We start from the raw sequence: 17021 nt of genomic DNA on the forward strand, positions 1-17021 counted from the left end.
ATAATTACTCCTGTGGCATTCTGCTACCCATTGGCTATTTAAGAGATCAGTAGATCCATAGGCAGTTTAATTCACTGAGCTACAGATTTAATAAAATAGTTGCTCTAAATAAAAAAACATCTTAAAACAGGTGAGAGCATCCAGTAACATATCATTCTGCACTCCCAATTATTTTACCCATTGATAGATCAAATGAAGACACTGTTTGGAAATGCGTGAACACAAGGGGCCAGTGGAGCCGATTAAAATACATGATTTACAGCAGCCAAGCATCTGTCCCCGTATTACTAAGTATTTAAGAGACTTATTTTTGCCTTGGTAAATCTGTCCCCCACACAAGTGAAATGTCAAAATTTGAGAGACTAATATTCAAATAAAAGCGTTACATTTTCCAACCAAATTCTCCCACTACAGGATAAAAATAACATCCACTATCATAAATATGAGCTACTCTCAACCTGTGGGATGTAGTAGGCTGCTATAATTTTGTTGCAAACACTTTCTCTCTCTGTGTGTGTGTCTCTCTTTCCCCCCTTTAATCACATGCACTGTAAGAAAAGATTTTAACTTGGGGCTTATAGTAGCTGCTAGTAACAGATATTAATTATAAAGTGAATCTTACCAGTTCTAAGAATCGTTGCTCCAGTGCCTTATATTCTGGGGAATTTTTATTGAAAAGGTCCTCTGAAAACATCATGTTGGTAACACGGAGGCTAAAGAACACCACTAAAGCTCGTGAGGACGTGGTAGTGTTGCGATTTGCATGCGTGGGCCAAGCTACGCTGGCCATCTCTGTGGAGTGGACATTAGTAGATACCTCCATGCGACTATCAATCACACTTCTTTCTTCCAGGTTCATCTCGTGAGGATACAACATTGTGCCCACATGATCCAGATCCACTGAAGTATCCTGTACTCTCGTAGTCATGTCCTCCCCCAATTTTGTTGAGCTAACCGTAGGCTGAGATACTGTATATTGTGTAGTAGGGAAACTGGACAGAGAACCAATAGGATTCTTCGTTATAGTCACTGTTGCAAAAGAACCCACTGCCGTATTTAAGCTACTAGGGGTACTAGTATCATGGTCTGTACTAGACCGTCCAGTAAAATCCTCTGAACCAGTGGCCAGCTCCAGTAAATAAGGAGCTATGGTTGAAACTTCAACCCTAGTCGGTGCTTCAAATTGCATGTCTTCATCTGCAGGTTTCTCAGATGCCCTTTCAGTGTTGTGAGTAGGCCAAATATTTATTGGTTTCACAGCAAGTGATCCAGAAGCTTGTTGAGTTGTCAAGTGCAAATCTGGAGTTTGCTGCTCCTCCATTAAAACATCAGTGACTATTTTTTCCATCATAGGAGTTGCTGTCAGGACTATTTCTGGCTTGAGGAGCCCAGTCCATGAGGAATCCATGTCTTGATGTCCTATTGTAACAGCTACACCTGACTGGACCATTGTGGATGGTTCTTCTGGCTTTGTCCCTTCCCTGTTTTGGTTTCCTACTGCTTCATAAATGATTTGATGATCCTCACTGGAATCTTCAGCTTGTTTTACATTGAATGTCCCTGTAGATGTAAGGAGATGACCTTCTATAGAGCTATCTTTTTCATGTGGTGAGATGGAGGTCTGTTCATCTGCCATATCTAAAGAAGAATAGTCCACTGAGGGCTCATTTGCAAAGGATGAAGAATAATCAGACATGCCTGATGCCTCTGATGTTTGCATGGACAGTTCCACATTCAAGGTTTCTTGTGTCCATAACATAGGCACCTGCTGAGTTGCAGTTTCTGAAAGTCCAGGTACATTTGATTCAGAGTCATCAGTGAATTCTCCTCTTGCATTGGTCATGCCTCCATCCTCAGGATTACCATTTAATTTCTCTAAAGAATCAATGATATAATCTAGGATCTGTTCCTCAGGAGTATCCTGTGCTCTGATTAACAGAGAATCATTTTTATCTTTCAGCCAGCTTTCAGGAAGATGGTAGAAAACTGGCTCTAATGTTGCTATGCCCCACGGCCATGCCTCTTGACCTGAAGCATCAAATGCTGATCCAGATCCATCCTCATATATAATTTCTCCTCCTGGATACAGATCGGGTTGCAGAGGGTTCACCTCTAAATATACTTCTCCGTCCTCCAGACTGTCATGGGATATAGAGTCTATGTCAATGGGCGTGGCTTCTCTTGCCTTCTCTGTAGAGATCACTCCCTCATTATTAGGCTTTGTTTCTGATGTAGAGGCCATTGTTGGTATAGAAGTCGGAGAAACCACAGAAGTGTCTGTGGATGGCATTTCTTTTGGCGCAAGATGAGGGTGTAGACTGGAAGGCAGAAGAAAGCCTTCCGACACTCCAGCATCTTCAAACACAAAGTCAACAATTTTCATTTAGTTGCAGCTTATGCAATTTTAGCTTGTCAGACTCTATTTCTCTTATCTCCCCAAGGATCAGTAACTCTGTTTTTTCCCATTAAATACCTTGATCTCCTTACATGCCAAAGTTAGAAGTATCTATTGCCGATTTATCTACTGCTGTATCCAGCTAAAACTACTTGGCAGTGTTTCTGTGAAATGGAATAACGGGGATCATGCATACACCATTAATCTCTTTAGGGACAAACAGGTCTTATTAGTTGCTATAAACATTTCAATTTAGAAGTTGGTTCTTTTTAGTCACATGCACACTTTGAAGGTGAAGCTGACTGAATACACAGGAGTTTCTAGGAAGTTGTTTTGGAGGGCCCTGGCTCCTGAGCACAATGTAACATTGTCACCCAGACTTCAACTGTTGTAAATGAAGTGAAGTAACTTACCATCTTCTAAAGAAGCAGGGATAGACAGCCATTCCTCAGAGTCCACAGGGGAGCCATTTTCTAACATTGATGGGGTGCCAGAATGAAGAGTCTGGCCCCCTTCCTCTAGACTCATCCCACCAGGAGAAGAAGTGAGGACAGCCTTTGGTGTTGAATTCAAGTTGTTCTCAGAGTCCAGGTTTTCGGATCTTAACCAGATTTCATTGCCATTGGACTGTTCGCTATCAAAGGTGAAACCTGGTTTGGTGAAATCAAGTGGCAAGATATTGCTTGCAGTTGTTGCATCTGCAGAGGGCCACTCAGCTAAAAGGGCATTATCCTGAAAGATAAATCCATAATAACCTATTATGGTGGGACTTGTGTCTGCATAAGGACTGCACACAATATGCTAAGTAGTACAGTAATTGTTAACTAGTGGCAGCTTCTGCTTGATGGGCTTCTGTTTCCCTGATTAGGGGATAACATGCAGTATCCAGAGGTTCCAAACTGTAAGGATTAGCAATGAGTGCCTCTGTTAATAAGTTATAGGGGCAGGGCTGCATATGCCTCATCAAGCATGCGGCCTACATTTTAAGTCAGCCCATGTTCATTCCAAAGGATAGGATCATATACAGATTCTTTAGAGGAGAACAGCAGCATTCTTTGAAAATGATAGTCAATAGCAGTGGGATACTGTGGATTAGAACTACTTATTCCCATCTGTTTTCCTTTTACCAACTGAAAGAATTTACTGATGTGTTATAAATAAGGTTACGATTTTGTCACGGTTATTTTTAGTAGAAGTCAGGGACAGATCATGGGCAATAAACAAAAATTCACGGAAGCCCATGACCTCTCCCTGACTTTTACTAAAACTAATTGTGACAAAATGGGCCAGACAGGGGATGAGAGCCCAAGCCCTGCTGCGGGAGGGATGGGGGCCCCCTGCCACCAGTGGTAGATGGGAGCTGTGGGGGCCCTATGGCAGCTGGGAGCTCCAATCCCGCCGTCCCGAGGCTGAAGTGGAAAATGTCACAGAAGTCTCTGGAAGTCACAGAATCAATGACTTCCATGACATAATCTTATCCTTAGTTACAAACCAGTAATATTCAATTAAATTTTTCACAGGTCAGATAAAGGAACTTGCGTATCTTGGCAGGCTAAAAGGCTCTCTCTAGGGTCACAGGGCTTTCCGGGTGTTTGCTCTCTAGGGAGCCTGCCAGGGATCGCAGCCGTTCAAAAGTGGTGTGCCGGATTGTATTTATTTATCTCAAAATAAAAGTCTAAGCATGCCAGCCAGGGCCGGCTCTAGGCACCAGCAAAACAAGCTGGTGCTTGGGGCGGCACATTTTCAGGGGCGGCATGGGCGGCGCCAGAATGCCACCCCTAAAAATGTGCCCCGGCCGCCCTAGCTCACCTCCGCTGCCGTTCACGTGCCGCTACTCGCCCTCCCTCCCCCTGGGAGGGAGGGGGAGAAGCGGCGCCCGCGCCGCGGCCACTCGGAGTCTCCCCCTCCCTCCCAGGCTCTCAAACCTGGGAGGGAGGGGGAGATCCCGAGCGGCCGCGGCGCGCGAAACAGTTGTTTCGCGCGCCGCTGCTCCCCGTCCCTCCCTCCCAGGCTTGAGAGCCTGGGGGGAGGAGGCAGGGAAGGGGCGGAGTTGAGGCGGAGCCGGGGGTGGGGGGGGCGGCCAAAATTGTTTTTGCTTTGGGCGGCAAAAATCCTAGAGCGGGCCCTGATGCCAGCGTCTTGCAAAGAAATAATTATACAAATACACCACAATGCTATTAAAACAGCATGCTATTCATATTAATTCTATTAAAACTATTAAATTAAAACTGGAAATTAAACTTATGAGAAATTAAATGAATGGACATCTAATTTCCCTTTCTTATAGCCTGATATTTTGACAGCTGCTCTGTGGGGTTTTTCTTCTTTTTCTGAAAAACTACTGCGCTGGATGCAATCAAGTTAACTGATGAAAGCACGTCAATTAATGATTGCTTTACGTTACGTAAGCACCTGATTAAAAGTGTACCCCTGTAAATCAAAATGTATCAACAAAATCTAGCTTCAGTGTGTTTAAATATAAATTAAAAGTTTATAAATTAAATCCATAGCATGATTATAGAGGGAAAATAAATGGAAGTGCATCTGCCCAGCCCCCATTAGTTCTGCCCTCTAGCTCTTCCATCTGCCCAGCACTCTCACCCCTGAATCTGCCCGGCCCCCCCCATTAGTTCTCACCTCTAGCCCCACCCTGCTCTCAGCCCCCCTCCCCTTATCTGTGGCCTTCCCAGCTTCATCTCTGCTCTGACTGGGATTCTTCACCCAACCCTCACAGCCCAGGTTGGGTGGAGGTTGCAGTAGGGTCCCCCTCCCCCTTCTGAGGCCTGGTGGGAAAGCTCCAGGGGTTCTTCACCTCCCTCTTCCTTCTCACATTGGGCATTACAGGGAGTGGGGCTGCCCTGAGCTGCAAGGCTCTTTCTGCTCCCTCCTTCCCCTCCTGTGAGCTGGGAGGGCTCCCCTCCTCCTCCTCCCCCCACCCTTCCTACAAGAATAGGCTAGGCTGCTGAGGGGTGGGGAAGAAAGCTGTGCTGCTACTTCCCAGCAGGCATGAAGGATCAGCTGATGCTCAGTGGCGGGCCAAATGGGAGGTCCTCATGGGTTGGATGTGGCCCACGGGCCGCCAATTAAAGAACAATGTTATAAGCTACCCATCGGCTGACTCAAGAGCCCCTGACTCTAGTATAGAAACCCATCCATCTCCTTGTAGTTCATAGTCATATTTGGGTAACAACACACACTTTTTTAAAAAGCCTGTTAAAACAGTGGAATCTATAAGAGGAGGAAGAATGCTTAGAACTTACATAGTGCTTTTCATCTCCAAGCTAAATGAAATGCAGAAAGTAAACAAACAACATACATGGTGAAAAGCAAATTTGATTTCAAAGCTTTTCTTTTTCTTTCCTACACTATACTTGTGTGGACATCATAACAATCATAATGCTTAGCACTTTTCATCCTCAAACATTAATCTATCCACACAGTACCTCTGTAAGATAGGGTAGGTATTGTCTCCATTTTGCACATAGAGAAACCAATGCAGAGAGATTAATTTAACCAAGACCAAAGAGGGGGTCAGCATATCGTCTGTGACTAGAATTGAGGAGCCTGGCTTCCAGTCCTTGGCACAGAAAAATAAACCACGCGGGCAATGTGCACACCAGTGCTCATTCCCCTAGCATGAATACTCGTCAAAGACTCGTTTAAGCTCAAATTGTCAATGTCAGATTGCATCTTTGGTTGTAAAACTTGCTATCTGTGATGTGTGGGCCCCTATGCTGTAGTGTAATTCACTAGTGCAGGCCCTTGGACGCCACCAAGGAGAGGGGTCCATGCTAGCAAATTACACTGCAGGACACGTTAGTTATATAATTCATCCAATAAGGGAATAGAAACAATACCATACAATTTATGTAATGAATCTATAGGTGTGTGAATTGTGAACACTCACAATGGACTCTTCATAGTCTATACCTAAGAATTATTCTGAAGTAATTTGCAAATGATGACTAAATCTGAGAATTTAATTATCTGTGTTTGAACAATTTGTGAACAGGACAAAAAAAATGCGAATTTCACAGAATAAGCTGTGAATTATTTGTTCAACTCTTTAACAAGTATTTGCCTTTCCTGTTTTTATGACTAGCCATTATTCCACTCCTGATATCTTTGTAGGCTGTTTTCATTTTAGCAATTGCAAGCTATCAATGAATTGAAAATTAATATATACGAGTTATGTGCTTCAGAAGCAAAAATCATCAATGTGTGCAAAACTATCAGGGTTTGTTTTGTTTTTTTCCAAGATTAGCGAAATAAGTATTAAAAAGAACAAACACAAAAACTGATATCAATAACTTTTCAATGCAAATTTTTTAAATGTTAGCATGCAGGTGCCAGGAATTGCACTTCATCATTTATTTAATGTGGAGAGGTGTCCCTATGACAACTAATGCATTTCAAAGATTCTTGTTATGGTACAATGTTATATTAACAAGTTTAATATTAGAGTGGCAAGTTCTGTTTTTGCCAATATCATTTGAACGGCTTACTAATATGACAGATCACTGCAAAAACAAAAAAAATCCCAATTTTCCATTTCTTGCTGCCAGAAAGACATTACATTCAATAATCCAGCCTATTACAACCACCACCTCTGGTTCAAATCTTATCTGCAGGATTTGAGAGAGATACAGTGATGAGGATTTGTAAAATTTAAAGAGAGGTGGATCTAGAGTTAATTGATATCTGCTACTGATCAGTTTGTGAAGTCAGGATAGTCCCACAAAAATATGATGAAAGTAAAATAGAGTCCTTAAAATTTTAACTATTTCTACAGAGGGGCTAATACAAAATATAGCAGGACTCATTTTCTCACTGGCACTTAATTTCTCCCATATAGCTTTAGCTGTGTAGAACAGATATTGCAACTGAGCAATTAAAAAAATTCAGCCTTGTTTTCTGTTTGTAAACTGTCCATAAGCAATTTGATTTTCTTATTGAAATTGTTTCCTAAATAATTTCTGTATTGTTCATTGCACATAGCAGCTTGCTGCAAGTATTCATTATCTAAAATTGAAGCTCTTGATTGGAAATGTAGGTCACATGCTATTGTTTCTATTCCTTGACTGGATAAACAGAGCTATTGGAATCAGGTTTCTGGGTGCAAATACTTGCTTTTACAAGTTCATAATTCCCTTCCAGAAAATATTCTCAAAAATCCAGTTAAAGTGAATTGCTACAAACTTTCCTGTCAATAAATTCATTTGCTAGAATATCTGCAGAAAGTGAACATAGAAGGGATGTAAGCACAGCTAAAGTTATTTCTTTTATTAATGCATGTATGGAACATTTTTAAGCTATTCACTCATCTTTAGTAAGTATACAATATAGAAAACCAATCTCTACAAATTAGCCAATACATTCATGCTGTTCACCATAATCAATCTGTTATGGCAATTCCATGTAAATTTCTAGGTTGCATAGGTTTATTTCTGAAGTTTTTATTCAGCCAAAGATTCCCACTAAAGTCAGTGATACTACACATATTAATATACTGTATATTAATATAATGTACATCATAACATACATTCATATGAAGTCAATGGGAGTTTTACTTGAGTGAGGACTTCAGGGACTTGGCCTGAAATTAAATGTGCCCAGTCTCTCAAAACTATCTGCATAATGGGCCAGATAAAAACAGATTGGATCAGCACCAAATTTAGGGATGTTCAGAAGCTGTGTCTGAATTTTGTGGCTTAATTTCAATTTATCTCAATACATATATAGTCAGGTGTTGCCTTTAACGCCTTCAACTTTGGAGCAAGCTTGGACATATAAAAATGAAACTACTGGCCAATATTTTTCTAGATTTCCTTTGCTGTTACTGAGACATAGGTTTGTTTTTATAAAAACTGAGCCCTGCACTTCTCAGTGATAGCAGTACAGCTGGAAAGGAGGAACAGGAGTTATATTTTAATCTAATCTCTTCCATGGGCAAAATTTCCCCTCACATCTACCTCTTCTGTTCCAAGAAAAGGCTCAAATGATGCTCTTCAGTTGTGAGGACCAGCATTTCCCTATGAAGCCATCCATAATCAAAACATTACAAGAAACCAGAAGGGAATCCTAAAATGAAGAAGTGGTTAGACAGGCTATAACAAGTACACAGTACTGGCTTGTACTGAAAAGAACAGATCAGCTTCTATTGCAGGAGGCGTGCCACTCTCCTAAGACCAAATATTTCCCAAAAGGAAGACTTTCAAAACAGAGCTCTCTCATCAGACAGTATGTCTCTATATTGTGTGTATTTCTGAGCATTCATTCTGTATTTCAAACATGGCAGAGAGCTGTGTTTTTGGATTCTGACTATACTTCCACCTTTTAGAGTTAAACTGTTCGGTTGTGTTTGTAAGTAGGCAGCTGGAGGACAAATCAGAGTCATTAGAATGAGAATGCAGTGCAGAAATGTACTTACAACATCAGCTTCTGGAGACTCAAGAACAGTTGGATTTTCAGTAATCCTGGATGTGTCTTCAGGTGCAGGGGAGAGAACTTCTTTCACTGTGGAAATAAAAGATACGTTGTTAAATCACAGTTCATTTGGAATGGTTATTGTAGTTTATATGATGCCAATTGTGTTTTGTTGTCTTTTTTTCCTCCAAATGCTGTCACAGCTGGGGGTGCCTGAAAATAATTAAAAGCAGAGGATAAGAAAACATTCAGCATTTGAAGGTGTCCACTGTCCAATTTATCACCCCAATTTGCACTTAGAGAATCCTGTGAAAGGTTGCACTAGCACTGCAAGGACATTGTTTGTAGAAGCATCAGGGTACTCTGGATAAAACCCTCACTCATTTCTCCTCTCGCCATCTCATATTTGCTTCCAGGATCTTCTCAAAGTGCTCACCAGAATGATTGAGAGTCTGGAATGCCCTTTATCAGTCACACTTAAAGCAAGGATAGAGGAAGGATAACGACCTAGATAGATAACAATTTCCACTGGCAACAGGGAAGTCATCAAGAAGACAGCACTTACCAGGCACTGGTCTGTGCTGCCAGGGTCCAACTCAGCATTACTAGGCTGAAATTCATCCTAGTACAGAGGGCCCCTATGCTTCACTTGAGCTCCATTTAAGTGGCACATAGGGCCTTGTGCAGGCCTTCTGCACTGAGCTGAATTTCACTCTTACAGAATGTCATCAGCATCATCCTGCTGTAAGAGGACATACAATATCATACAAAGTATATATTTTGGGTGGAATTTGTATTTCCTTTTAGTTACTGACGTATGATTGAAACCATCAATGCACACCTTAAAAATTATACATCACAATGTTAAATTAATTTGAGAGTGGCTAATCTGGTGGGTTAGGGATAGGATCCTACCAGTATTGATCTGCTTTGATTTTGATAAAATCAGGAGAAAAGGAGGAGCCCTGTGGACCATACCACTACATATAACTTCCTCCTTTTGAGAGAATAGCTCCTAATCCCTCACACCACATCCTTCATCTTTTTTAAACATAAATTCTGATTAACAGACCACAGCATTTCTTAAGTAATACACACCATTAATGAGCTGGAGAGAGTCAGGGTCCAAGGTCAAAGAGATGTTTTCAAGCAAAGAGTTCTTTTGAAGGATTTCAGCAATATAAGTTCTGAAGTCACTGATTGTGTAAACAACAGTTGGGTTATCCTCAAGTTCTATGAAGGAGTTGTCCTCCACTTTGTTGGAATGAAGGTTAATAAGGTCCCAGGTGGCATTGCTGATGGCTTCCCCAACAAACGTGACAGCATAGTGAACCTCCACACCACTGTGGTTTTTTAAAGAAAAAAGGAATTCTAGATCAGAGCTAAACAGTTGGCCAGCTATATCATGCATTCTGGTTGTTTGAGGAGCCAGGTCTCACACTTAGAAAAGATACAACAGTTTAAAGGGGGTCTTTGGTAAAAATATATTTAATTATTTTTATGTTTATCTAGCTCTGTAAAATGTATCACAGTTCTAGCAAAATCTTCAGCGAGAGCGCCACCCAAACTCAAAATCTCATAGTTCCAACACCATGACAAGACTAAATATTTGACTTTATGTCATCGTCATTAATAGGGCCAACCAATATCCAGAAGTGGAAATATTATGTGTGAGGAGCCCAGGTTTTTACCAGATCTTGTCAACCCCATGAATGGCTTTGAGACATGGAATCAGCCTGGGAAAACGTAAACAAACAAATATAAAAATTTGAGAGTCCTTGATCATCCCTAGTGGACAGGTTGTGCAATTTAAACCTGCTTTAAATGGTGCTCTTGATAGATCTAAAGATGTGTTTATATTATATGCCCAGAAAAGTGCCTATTTATAAGAATGTAGTTGCTCTCATTTATTTTTATTAAGAAGCTTTTGTTTTGTAAATTTGTACAGCTGAATTATTTGTGCCAATCCTACTCTATTTTCTGAATTTTCTTCTCATGAGCACACTTGGATTTACTTCCCCACAAGACAATGCAGTAATCAGAGTTACCATACACAGAGCGTAAGCACCAGGGAGCTTTAGTTAGTGTTTCACACTTTGACTGTACAAAGTGCACAATGAGAAAATGGGGTTGTCTATGAAGTACCAGGAAACCCTGCTCCAAAGATAGGTTTTCCTCCTGCGGTAGACCTGGAATGCATTCCTAATCAATGGCTGGGCTTAGAGAGACCTGCAGAACTAAGCGCAGTTCAGATATAAGCAGCAAATGAAGCTGCACTAAAACCACAACTCTGCTGGAGTTTTGCTGTTGCCACCTTGGCTGAATTTCACCTCTTGTAGGCACATCATGGACACTAAGTATCACTGTGAGCAATGGAAACAGAGCACAACAATGAAAAGACAGGGCAAAAATCAGAACCCAATATGCTGGATGAGAATAATATCCGGATTTAATAAAGCCATGCTGTCAGTTGCAGCTATTAACTGCAATTAATAACTACTGTCATCCACCTGAAATGGACCCAAACATCTGTTCCTTGGAGCAGAGTTTCTCTGAATAGATTCTTGTGCATCCTTTCTTGCAGAAGTGCATGGGAGCAAGGGGATGGCTTTAATACTCTGCGGTTTTTAGAGATTTTTTCTTTTCAATCCCTTCTTCTAAAATCAAATGCTGCTTCTCTATAAGATTGTTTATGGAAACCAGCTTTTATGTTAAGATGTGTATTAGAGGGAATTTATATTTGACCTTTAATGGATTAGGAGCCCACAGTTCATTGACTTTTGGGAACTTAGCTGACATAAAAGGTATCAAAGAGAGCACTCTTTGAAGCCCGTATTAATTGGAAATTACTTCAAAATTCTTCAAATGAATAAGGGCTTCAAAGAGTGCTCCCTCTTTGATTGTATTTTAGGAAATCTCTAACAAAAGGTCAATAAACTGTGGGCTCCTAATCCATTAAAGGTCAAGTATTAACTCCCTCTAACGTGTGTGTCTCTCTCTCTCTCTCTAATATATATATAGCCCACAATTTATTATATATATAAATGTTTATTATATATATAAACATTCCCCAAACAGGCCCAGTCTGATCTCTCCTTCCAGCTGAAGAAGGTTGATTACAACTTCTACTCAGGTTCACATCCACACTGGCCTTCAAACAGCTAAATGGGGTTTGCTTGAGATGTACAATTGTCTTAATGTATTTGGCTTTATACAGTAATAAAAAAAGAGGTGCGGTACCTATCAATGGCTCTAGGTGCCCTGTCACAAATTGCAATGCAAAACCAGTAAACAGCAGTCAAGCTATTTTATTTGCTTTCCAACTAGAGAGTCCTACAAAAAACATAGTCACTAACTAATTCATGTTTAGGCAGAGTTTCCTATGTAACTCTTTCTGATTACCAGTTAAATAAGAAAATTGGATTAGACTATCTGAGGCCTAAAACAGATCAGCTACTTGTAGTTTAAAGTAAATCTACAGCAAGGGATACATTTTTACTGGATGTATCCTTAATTGTGAAGCCATAACCACACTGTCGTAATAACTGGTAGTCTCATGCAATTAGCAAGCCTGTCTAAATTTACACTACGACAATAAATATACATATGTTGCCTTTACCTGTCATCATCAGGAGACCTAAACATTAAAAAAGAAATAAATATGTTAAATGAGAAACAGTTTTGTCCTTCCATTTAAGTGGTTCTCAAACTGTGGGTCGGGACCCCAAAGTGGGTCACGACCCTATTTTAATGGGGTCGCCAAGGCTGGAGTTAGACGTGCCTGGGGCCGAAGCCCGAGCCACACCACCCAGGGCCAGGGCCAAAGCCAAAGTGCAAGGGCATCAGCCCTGGGTGGTGGGGCTCAGGTTGCAGGCCCTCGGCCTCAAGCCCCTGGGCTTTGGCACCGCCACCTGGGACAGTGGTGCTCGGGCAGGCTTAGGTTTTGGTCCCCCCTCTTGGGGTCGTGTAGTAATTTTTGTTGTCAGAAGGGGGTCACGGTGCAAGGAAGTTTCAGAACCCATGTTCTCGTTTACTCCTTACAGTGACCGCTCTGACATGATACAGAACAGGCAAATTTGAAAATAAATCAAATTAAATAGCTTACAAGTAAAAAATGTTATTCTGCAATAGAAGGGACCAAATTCTGGTTTCACTCAACTTAATGGGAGATTCACTACTGGCTTCAATGGGACTAAAAGTTGTTCTACTAAGTCAGTGCAGTTGTACTAGCATATATCAGGGGGAAAAACAGGCACAATAATGTTACTTAGGGCTACTTTACAAACATGTTTACTTATCAGAAATTAGTAGGATATCCTTGCTGGAATATTTTGCCAGAACCAGCAAGGCCTTCTCCACAGGTGCAGCCGCATGTAGTGCACGTGTAGCTACACATCACAGTGAAAGGCAAACTGTCTACAATGCGGCATTAGCTACATGCAGCAGTGAAAGTCTCTGGCAGGGGAAAGGCCCTGGCAGCTCCCCAAACCTTTCCCTGCTGCCTCCCCAGTGCCAGAGCCTTTCCTCAGTGCTGGAGTCTTTCGCTGCGATGGGGAAAGGCTCCAGCAGCAGGGAGGCAGTGGGACAGTGTAGACAGGGGAAGCACTGCTTGGGCATGAAACAGACAGCTGTGTAGGCAGGGCATATACTCTAGGCTTCTGGCATGTCTTTACTCTACATGCCTAAGCCGTACACACTGCTGCTTATACCCATGCTAGGGGTGTGTGCAGTGTACGTACTCTGCACACTGCTGGGGCTGATTGGAGGTAGGAGAATGGCATTAATGGAGATGGAAGCCATTTCTCTACAGAACTGGTATGACATACGCTGAGACCGTGCGGGCTTTTCTACGCCACCACATCTGTGTGTTTTAATTCTGACTTCTGCTAAAAGTGAGAACTGAAAGAGCTGTTTCCATGCTCCTGCAAAGCTTAGTTTCCCTTGCAGAGACTGCAAACAAGGATAAATATTAGGGAGAATGTGATGTGGCCATTTATCAACTACAATCCATTTTATGAGACCACCACTGCATTTTACACACCTAAAGATCAACTAATAGTTGCCAATTATTAACAAACCATCGCACACTGGGCTAGATTTGAATTTGTCACTACACAAATGGGCAAATCCTACCAAAACAGGCCCACAAATAACCTTTTGAATGTTTTATTATTTCATTCTGTAACAGCTTTTCTATGGCACTCATAACCATAGCATTTGAACCCCATCACAACCCCCCCTCCCCCAGTATTATCCGTGTACACAGGGAACTGAGGCACAGAGAGGGTGAGTGACTTGCTCAAGATAATCACAACAAGTCTGGCAGAGCTGAGAACTGAACCCAGATTTCCTGATTCCCAATCTGGTGCTTCAAACACAAAAGTATCCTTTGTCCCTTGCCATTTTTGCTTCTGGTGAGTATTGTAGCAACTGAGTTTACTGGCAGGAATATTCAGAGAAACGTTGACTTATAAATCAACAAGTGCAAAATGTTAATGGCGGATAAATTTCAGATTCATACTCCTGAGTATTCACATCAGAAACCTAATCCTAAAAATTATCTTCAATCCAATCAGGAAACAGAAACATGTCATGTGACCTGTGCATCCAATCAAATCAGCTCAAATCTCAATTTCAAGTACTTGCTACAAATCACTTGGAAATAATCTTTACAAAAAAATGACACTGTGAATCATTTTGAAGAACAAATAAATTGGAGAAACTCCATCTTTTCACAGAATATTCATGAACAGAAAGACAGGCATAATACATCAAATAAACAATTTGTTACAAATTATTCATCTAGTTCTCTTTGTGACTTAGAGGTGAAATGTTAGATATTTCATCATTAACCTTCTGAGCCACTCAATCTTCCCTAATAGACTGGATAAAAAGTTAAGTACACTCAACCTTTTCCCAAAAGTGTTTGGATTCCTCTGCATTTAATACTAACCTGTGTCAAATTATGAACATTTGAGAATCTTGGAGAATTATCAAATACATATCTTAAATGGCAAGAGATATGTTTATTGTATTTAAATCCCTAGAACAAAGAAACAGGGGCAGACATCATGAGAGAGGCTTTAACTGACTTCAGTGGCAGAAGAAAGAACAGCTGATCAAATTTGTCCTCTGTGGCAGTGATCAGTAAAAGCTGTGTAGGTCAATTATGAGAGCACTAGTGTTAGGTGCGTATGCCTTTATAAATCTATTTACCTGAATTCCAGCACATGGATATTATTGTATCCAGGTAATTCTTCAAATGCATTTTTTACCTATTTGGGAAAAATAGAGACATAAATATGATTTATGAAAAATAATACAGTTAATTTTTTTCCTATGGACTTATAGCATTAGATAGAAATGGAAAAACTGTTTAGGAAATATTTGCAGCATTGTATAAAATGATGAGTTATGTATTTATAATAGAAAAGGACATAGGACAGCATAGAATGTTTTATCTGTATATATAAAATGAGCTGAGATGGCATCTCTTTGTTGTTACAAAAACAGAAGGAAATTGTTAGTACACCCAGCACCGATAGGAAAGCTACAGACATTTGACTGTACACTGAGAAAAGGGAACTATAAATCTGCATGGTCACAATGGAGCTCTCTGGCATCTTAATTCTGTAGTGGCCTTTCAACAGACATGCATGAGGTTAAAACAAATAAACTAATAAATTGGCAGAAAAGGTGGGGGAGTTGCACTGTATGTAAGAGAGGAGTATGACTGCTCAGAGCTCCAGTATGAAACTGCAGAAAAACCTGAGTCTCTGGATAAAGTTAAGTAGTGTGAGCAACAAGGGTGATGCCGTGGTCGGAGTCTGCTATAGACCACCAGACCAGGGGGATGAGGTGGACGAGGCTTTCTTCCGGCAACTAACAGAAGTTGCTAGATCGCAGGCCCTGGTTCTCATGGGAGACTTTAATCACCCTGATATCTGCTGGGAGAGCAATACAGCGGTGCACAGACAATCCAGGAAGTTTTTGGAAAGTGTAGGGGACAATTTCCTGGTGCAAGTGCTGGAGGAACCAACTAGGGGCAGAGCTTTTCTTGACCTGCTGCTCACAAACAGGGAAGAATTAGTAGGGGAAGCAAAAGTGGATGGGAACCTGGGAGGCAGTGACCATGAGATGGTTGAGTTCAGGATCCTGACACAAGGAAGAAAGAAGAGCAGCTGAATACGGACCCTGGACTTCAGAAAAGCAGACTTTGACTCCCTCAGGGAACAGATGGGCAGGATCCCCTGGGAGAATAACATGAAGGGCAAAGCGGTCCGGGAGAGCTGGCTGTATTTTAAAGAATCCTTATTGCGGTTGCAGGAACAAACCATCCCGATGTGTAGAAAGAACAGTAAATATGGCAGGCAACCAGCTTGGCTTAACAGTGAAATCCTTGCTGACCTTAAACGCAAAAAAGAAGCTTACAAGAAGTGGAAGATTGGACAAATGACCAGGGAGGAGTATAAAAATATCGCTCAGGCATGCAAGAGTGAAATCAGGAAGGCCAAATCGCACTTGGAGTTGCAGCTAGCAAGAGATGTTAAGAGTAACAAGAAGGGTTTCTTCAGGTATGTTAGCAACAAGAAGAAAGTCAAGGAAAGTGTGGGCCCCTTACTGAATGAGGGAGGCAACCTAGTGACAGAGGATGTGGAAAAAGCTAATGTACTCAATGCTTTTTTTGCCTCTGTCTTCACAAACAAGGTCAGCTCCCAGACTGCTGGACTGGGCAGCACAGTATGTGGAGGAGGTGACCAGCCCTCAGTGGAGAAAGAAGTGGTTCGGGACTATTTAGAAAAACTGGATGAGCACAAATCCATGGGGCCGGATGCGCTGCATCCGAGGGTGCTAAAGGAGTTGGCGGATGTGATTGCGGAGCCATTGGCCATCATCTTTGAAAACTCATGGCGATCGGGGGAGGTCCCGGATGACTGGAAAAAGGCTAATGTAGTGCCCATCTTTAAAAAAGGGAAGGAGGAGGATCCGGTGAACTACAGGCCAGTCAGCCTCACCTCAGTCCCTGGAAAAATCATGGAGCAGGTCCTCAAGGAATCAATTATGAAACACTTAGAGGAGAGGAAAGTGATCAGGAACAGTCAGCATGGATTCACCAAGGGGAAGTCATGCCTGACTAACCTAATTGCCTTCTATGATGAGATAACTGGCTCTGTGGATGAGGGGAAAGCAGTGGATGTGT

The 17021-nt window shown here is 41.6% G+C and overlaps 1 protein-coding gene across 1 annotated transcript in view; it reads right to left on the reverse strand.

Annotated features, from left to right (window-relative positions):
• IMPG2 (interphotoreceptor matrix proteoglycan 2) overlaps positions 1–17021 on the reverse strand; it is a 91154-nt gene that overhangs the window by 9221 nt on the left and 64912 nt on the right. Inside the window, exons 9-14 of the mRNA XM_065419283.1 lie at positions 15038–15096; positions 12441–12458; positions 9920–10164; positions 8829–8911; positions 2811–3127; positions 623–2363 (exon numbers count right to left, since the gene is read on the reverse strand). Of these exons, the coding sequence (XP_065275355.1) occupies positions 623–2363; positions 2811–3127; positions 8829–8911; positions 9920–10164; positions 12441–12458; positions 15038–15096 (2463 nt within the window). The remainder of the gene's footprint in view (positions 1–622; positions 2364–2810; positions 3128–8828; positions 8912–9919; positions 10165–12440; positions 12459–15037; positions 15097–17021) is intronic.

Source organism: Emys orbicularis, chromosome 1 (genome assembly GCF_028017835.1).
Source record: "Emys orbicularis isolate rEmyOrb1 chromosome 1, rEmyOrb1.hap1, whole genome shotgun sequence".
NCBI classification, from domain to species: domain Eukaryota; kingdom Metazoa; phylum Chordata; order Testudines; family Emydidae; genus Emys; species Emys orbicularis.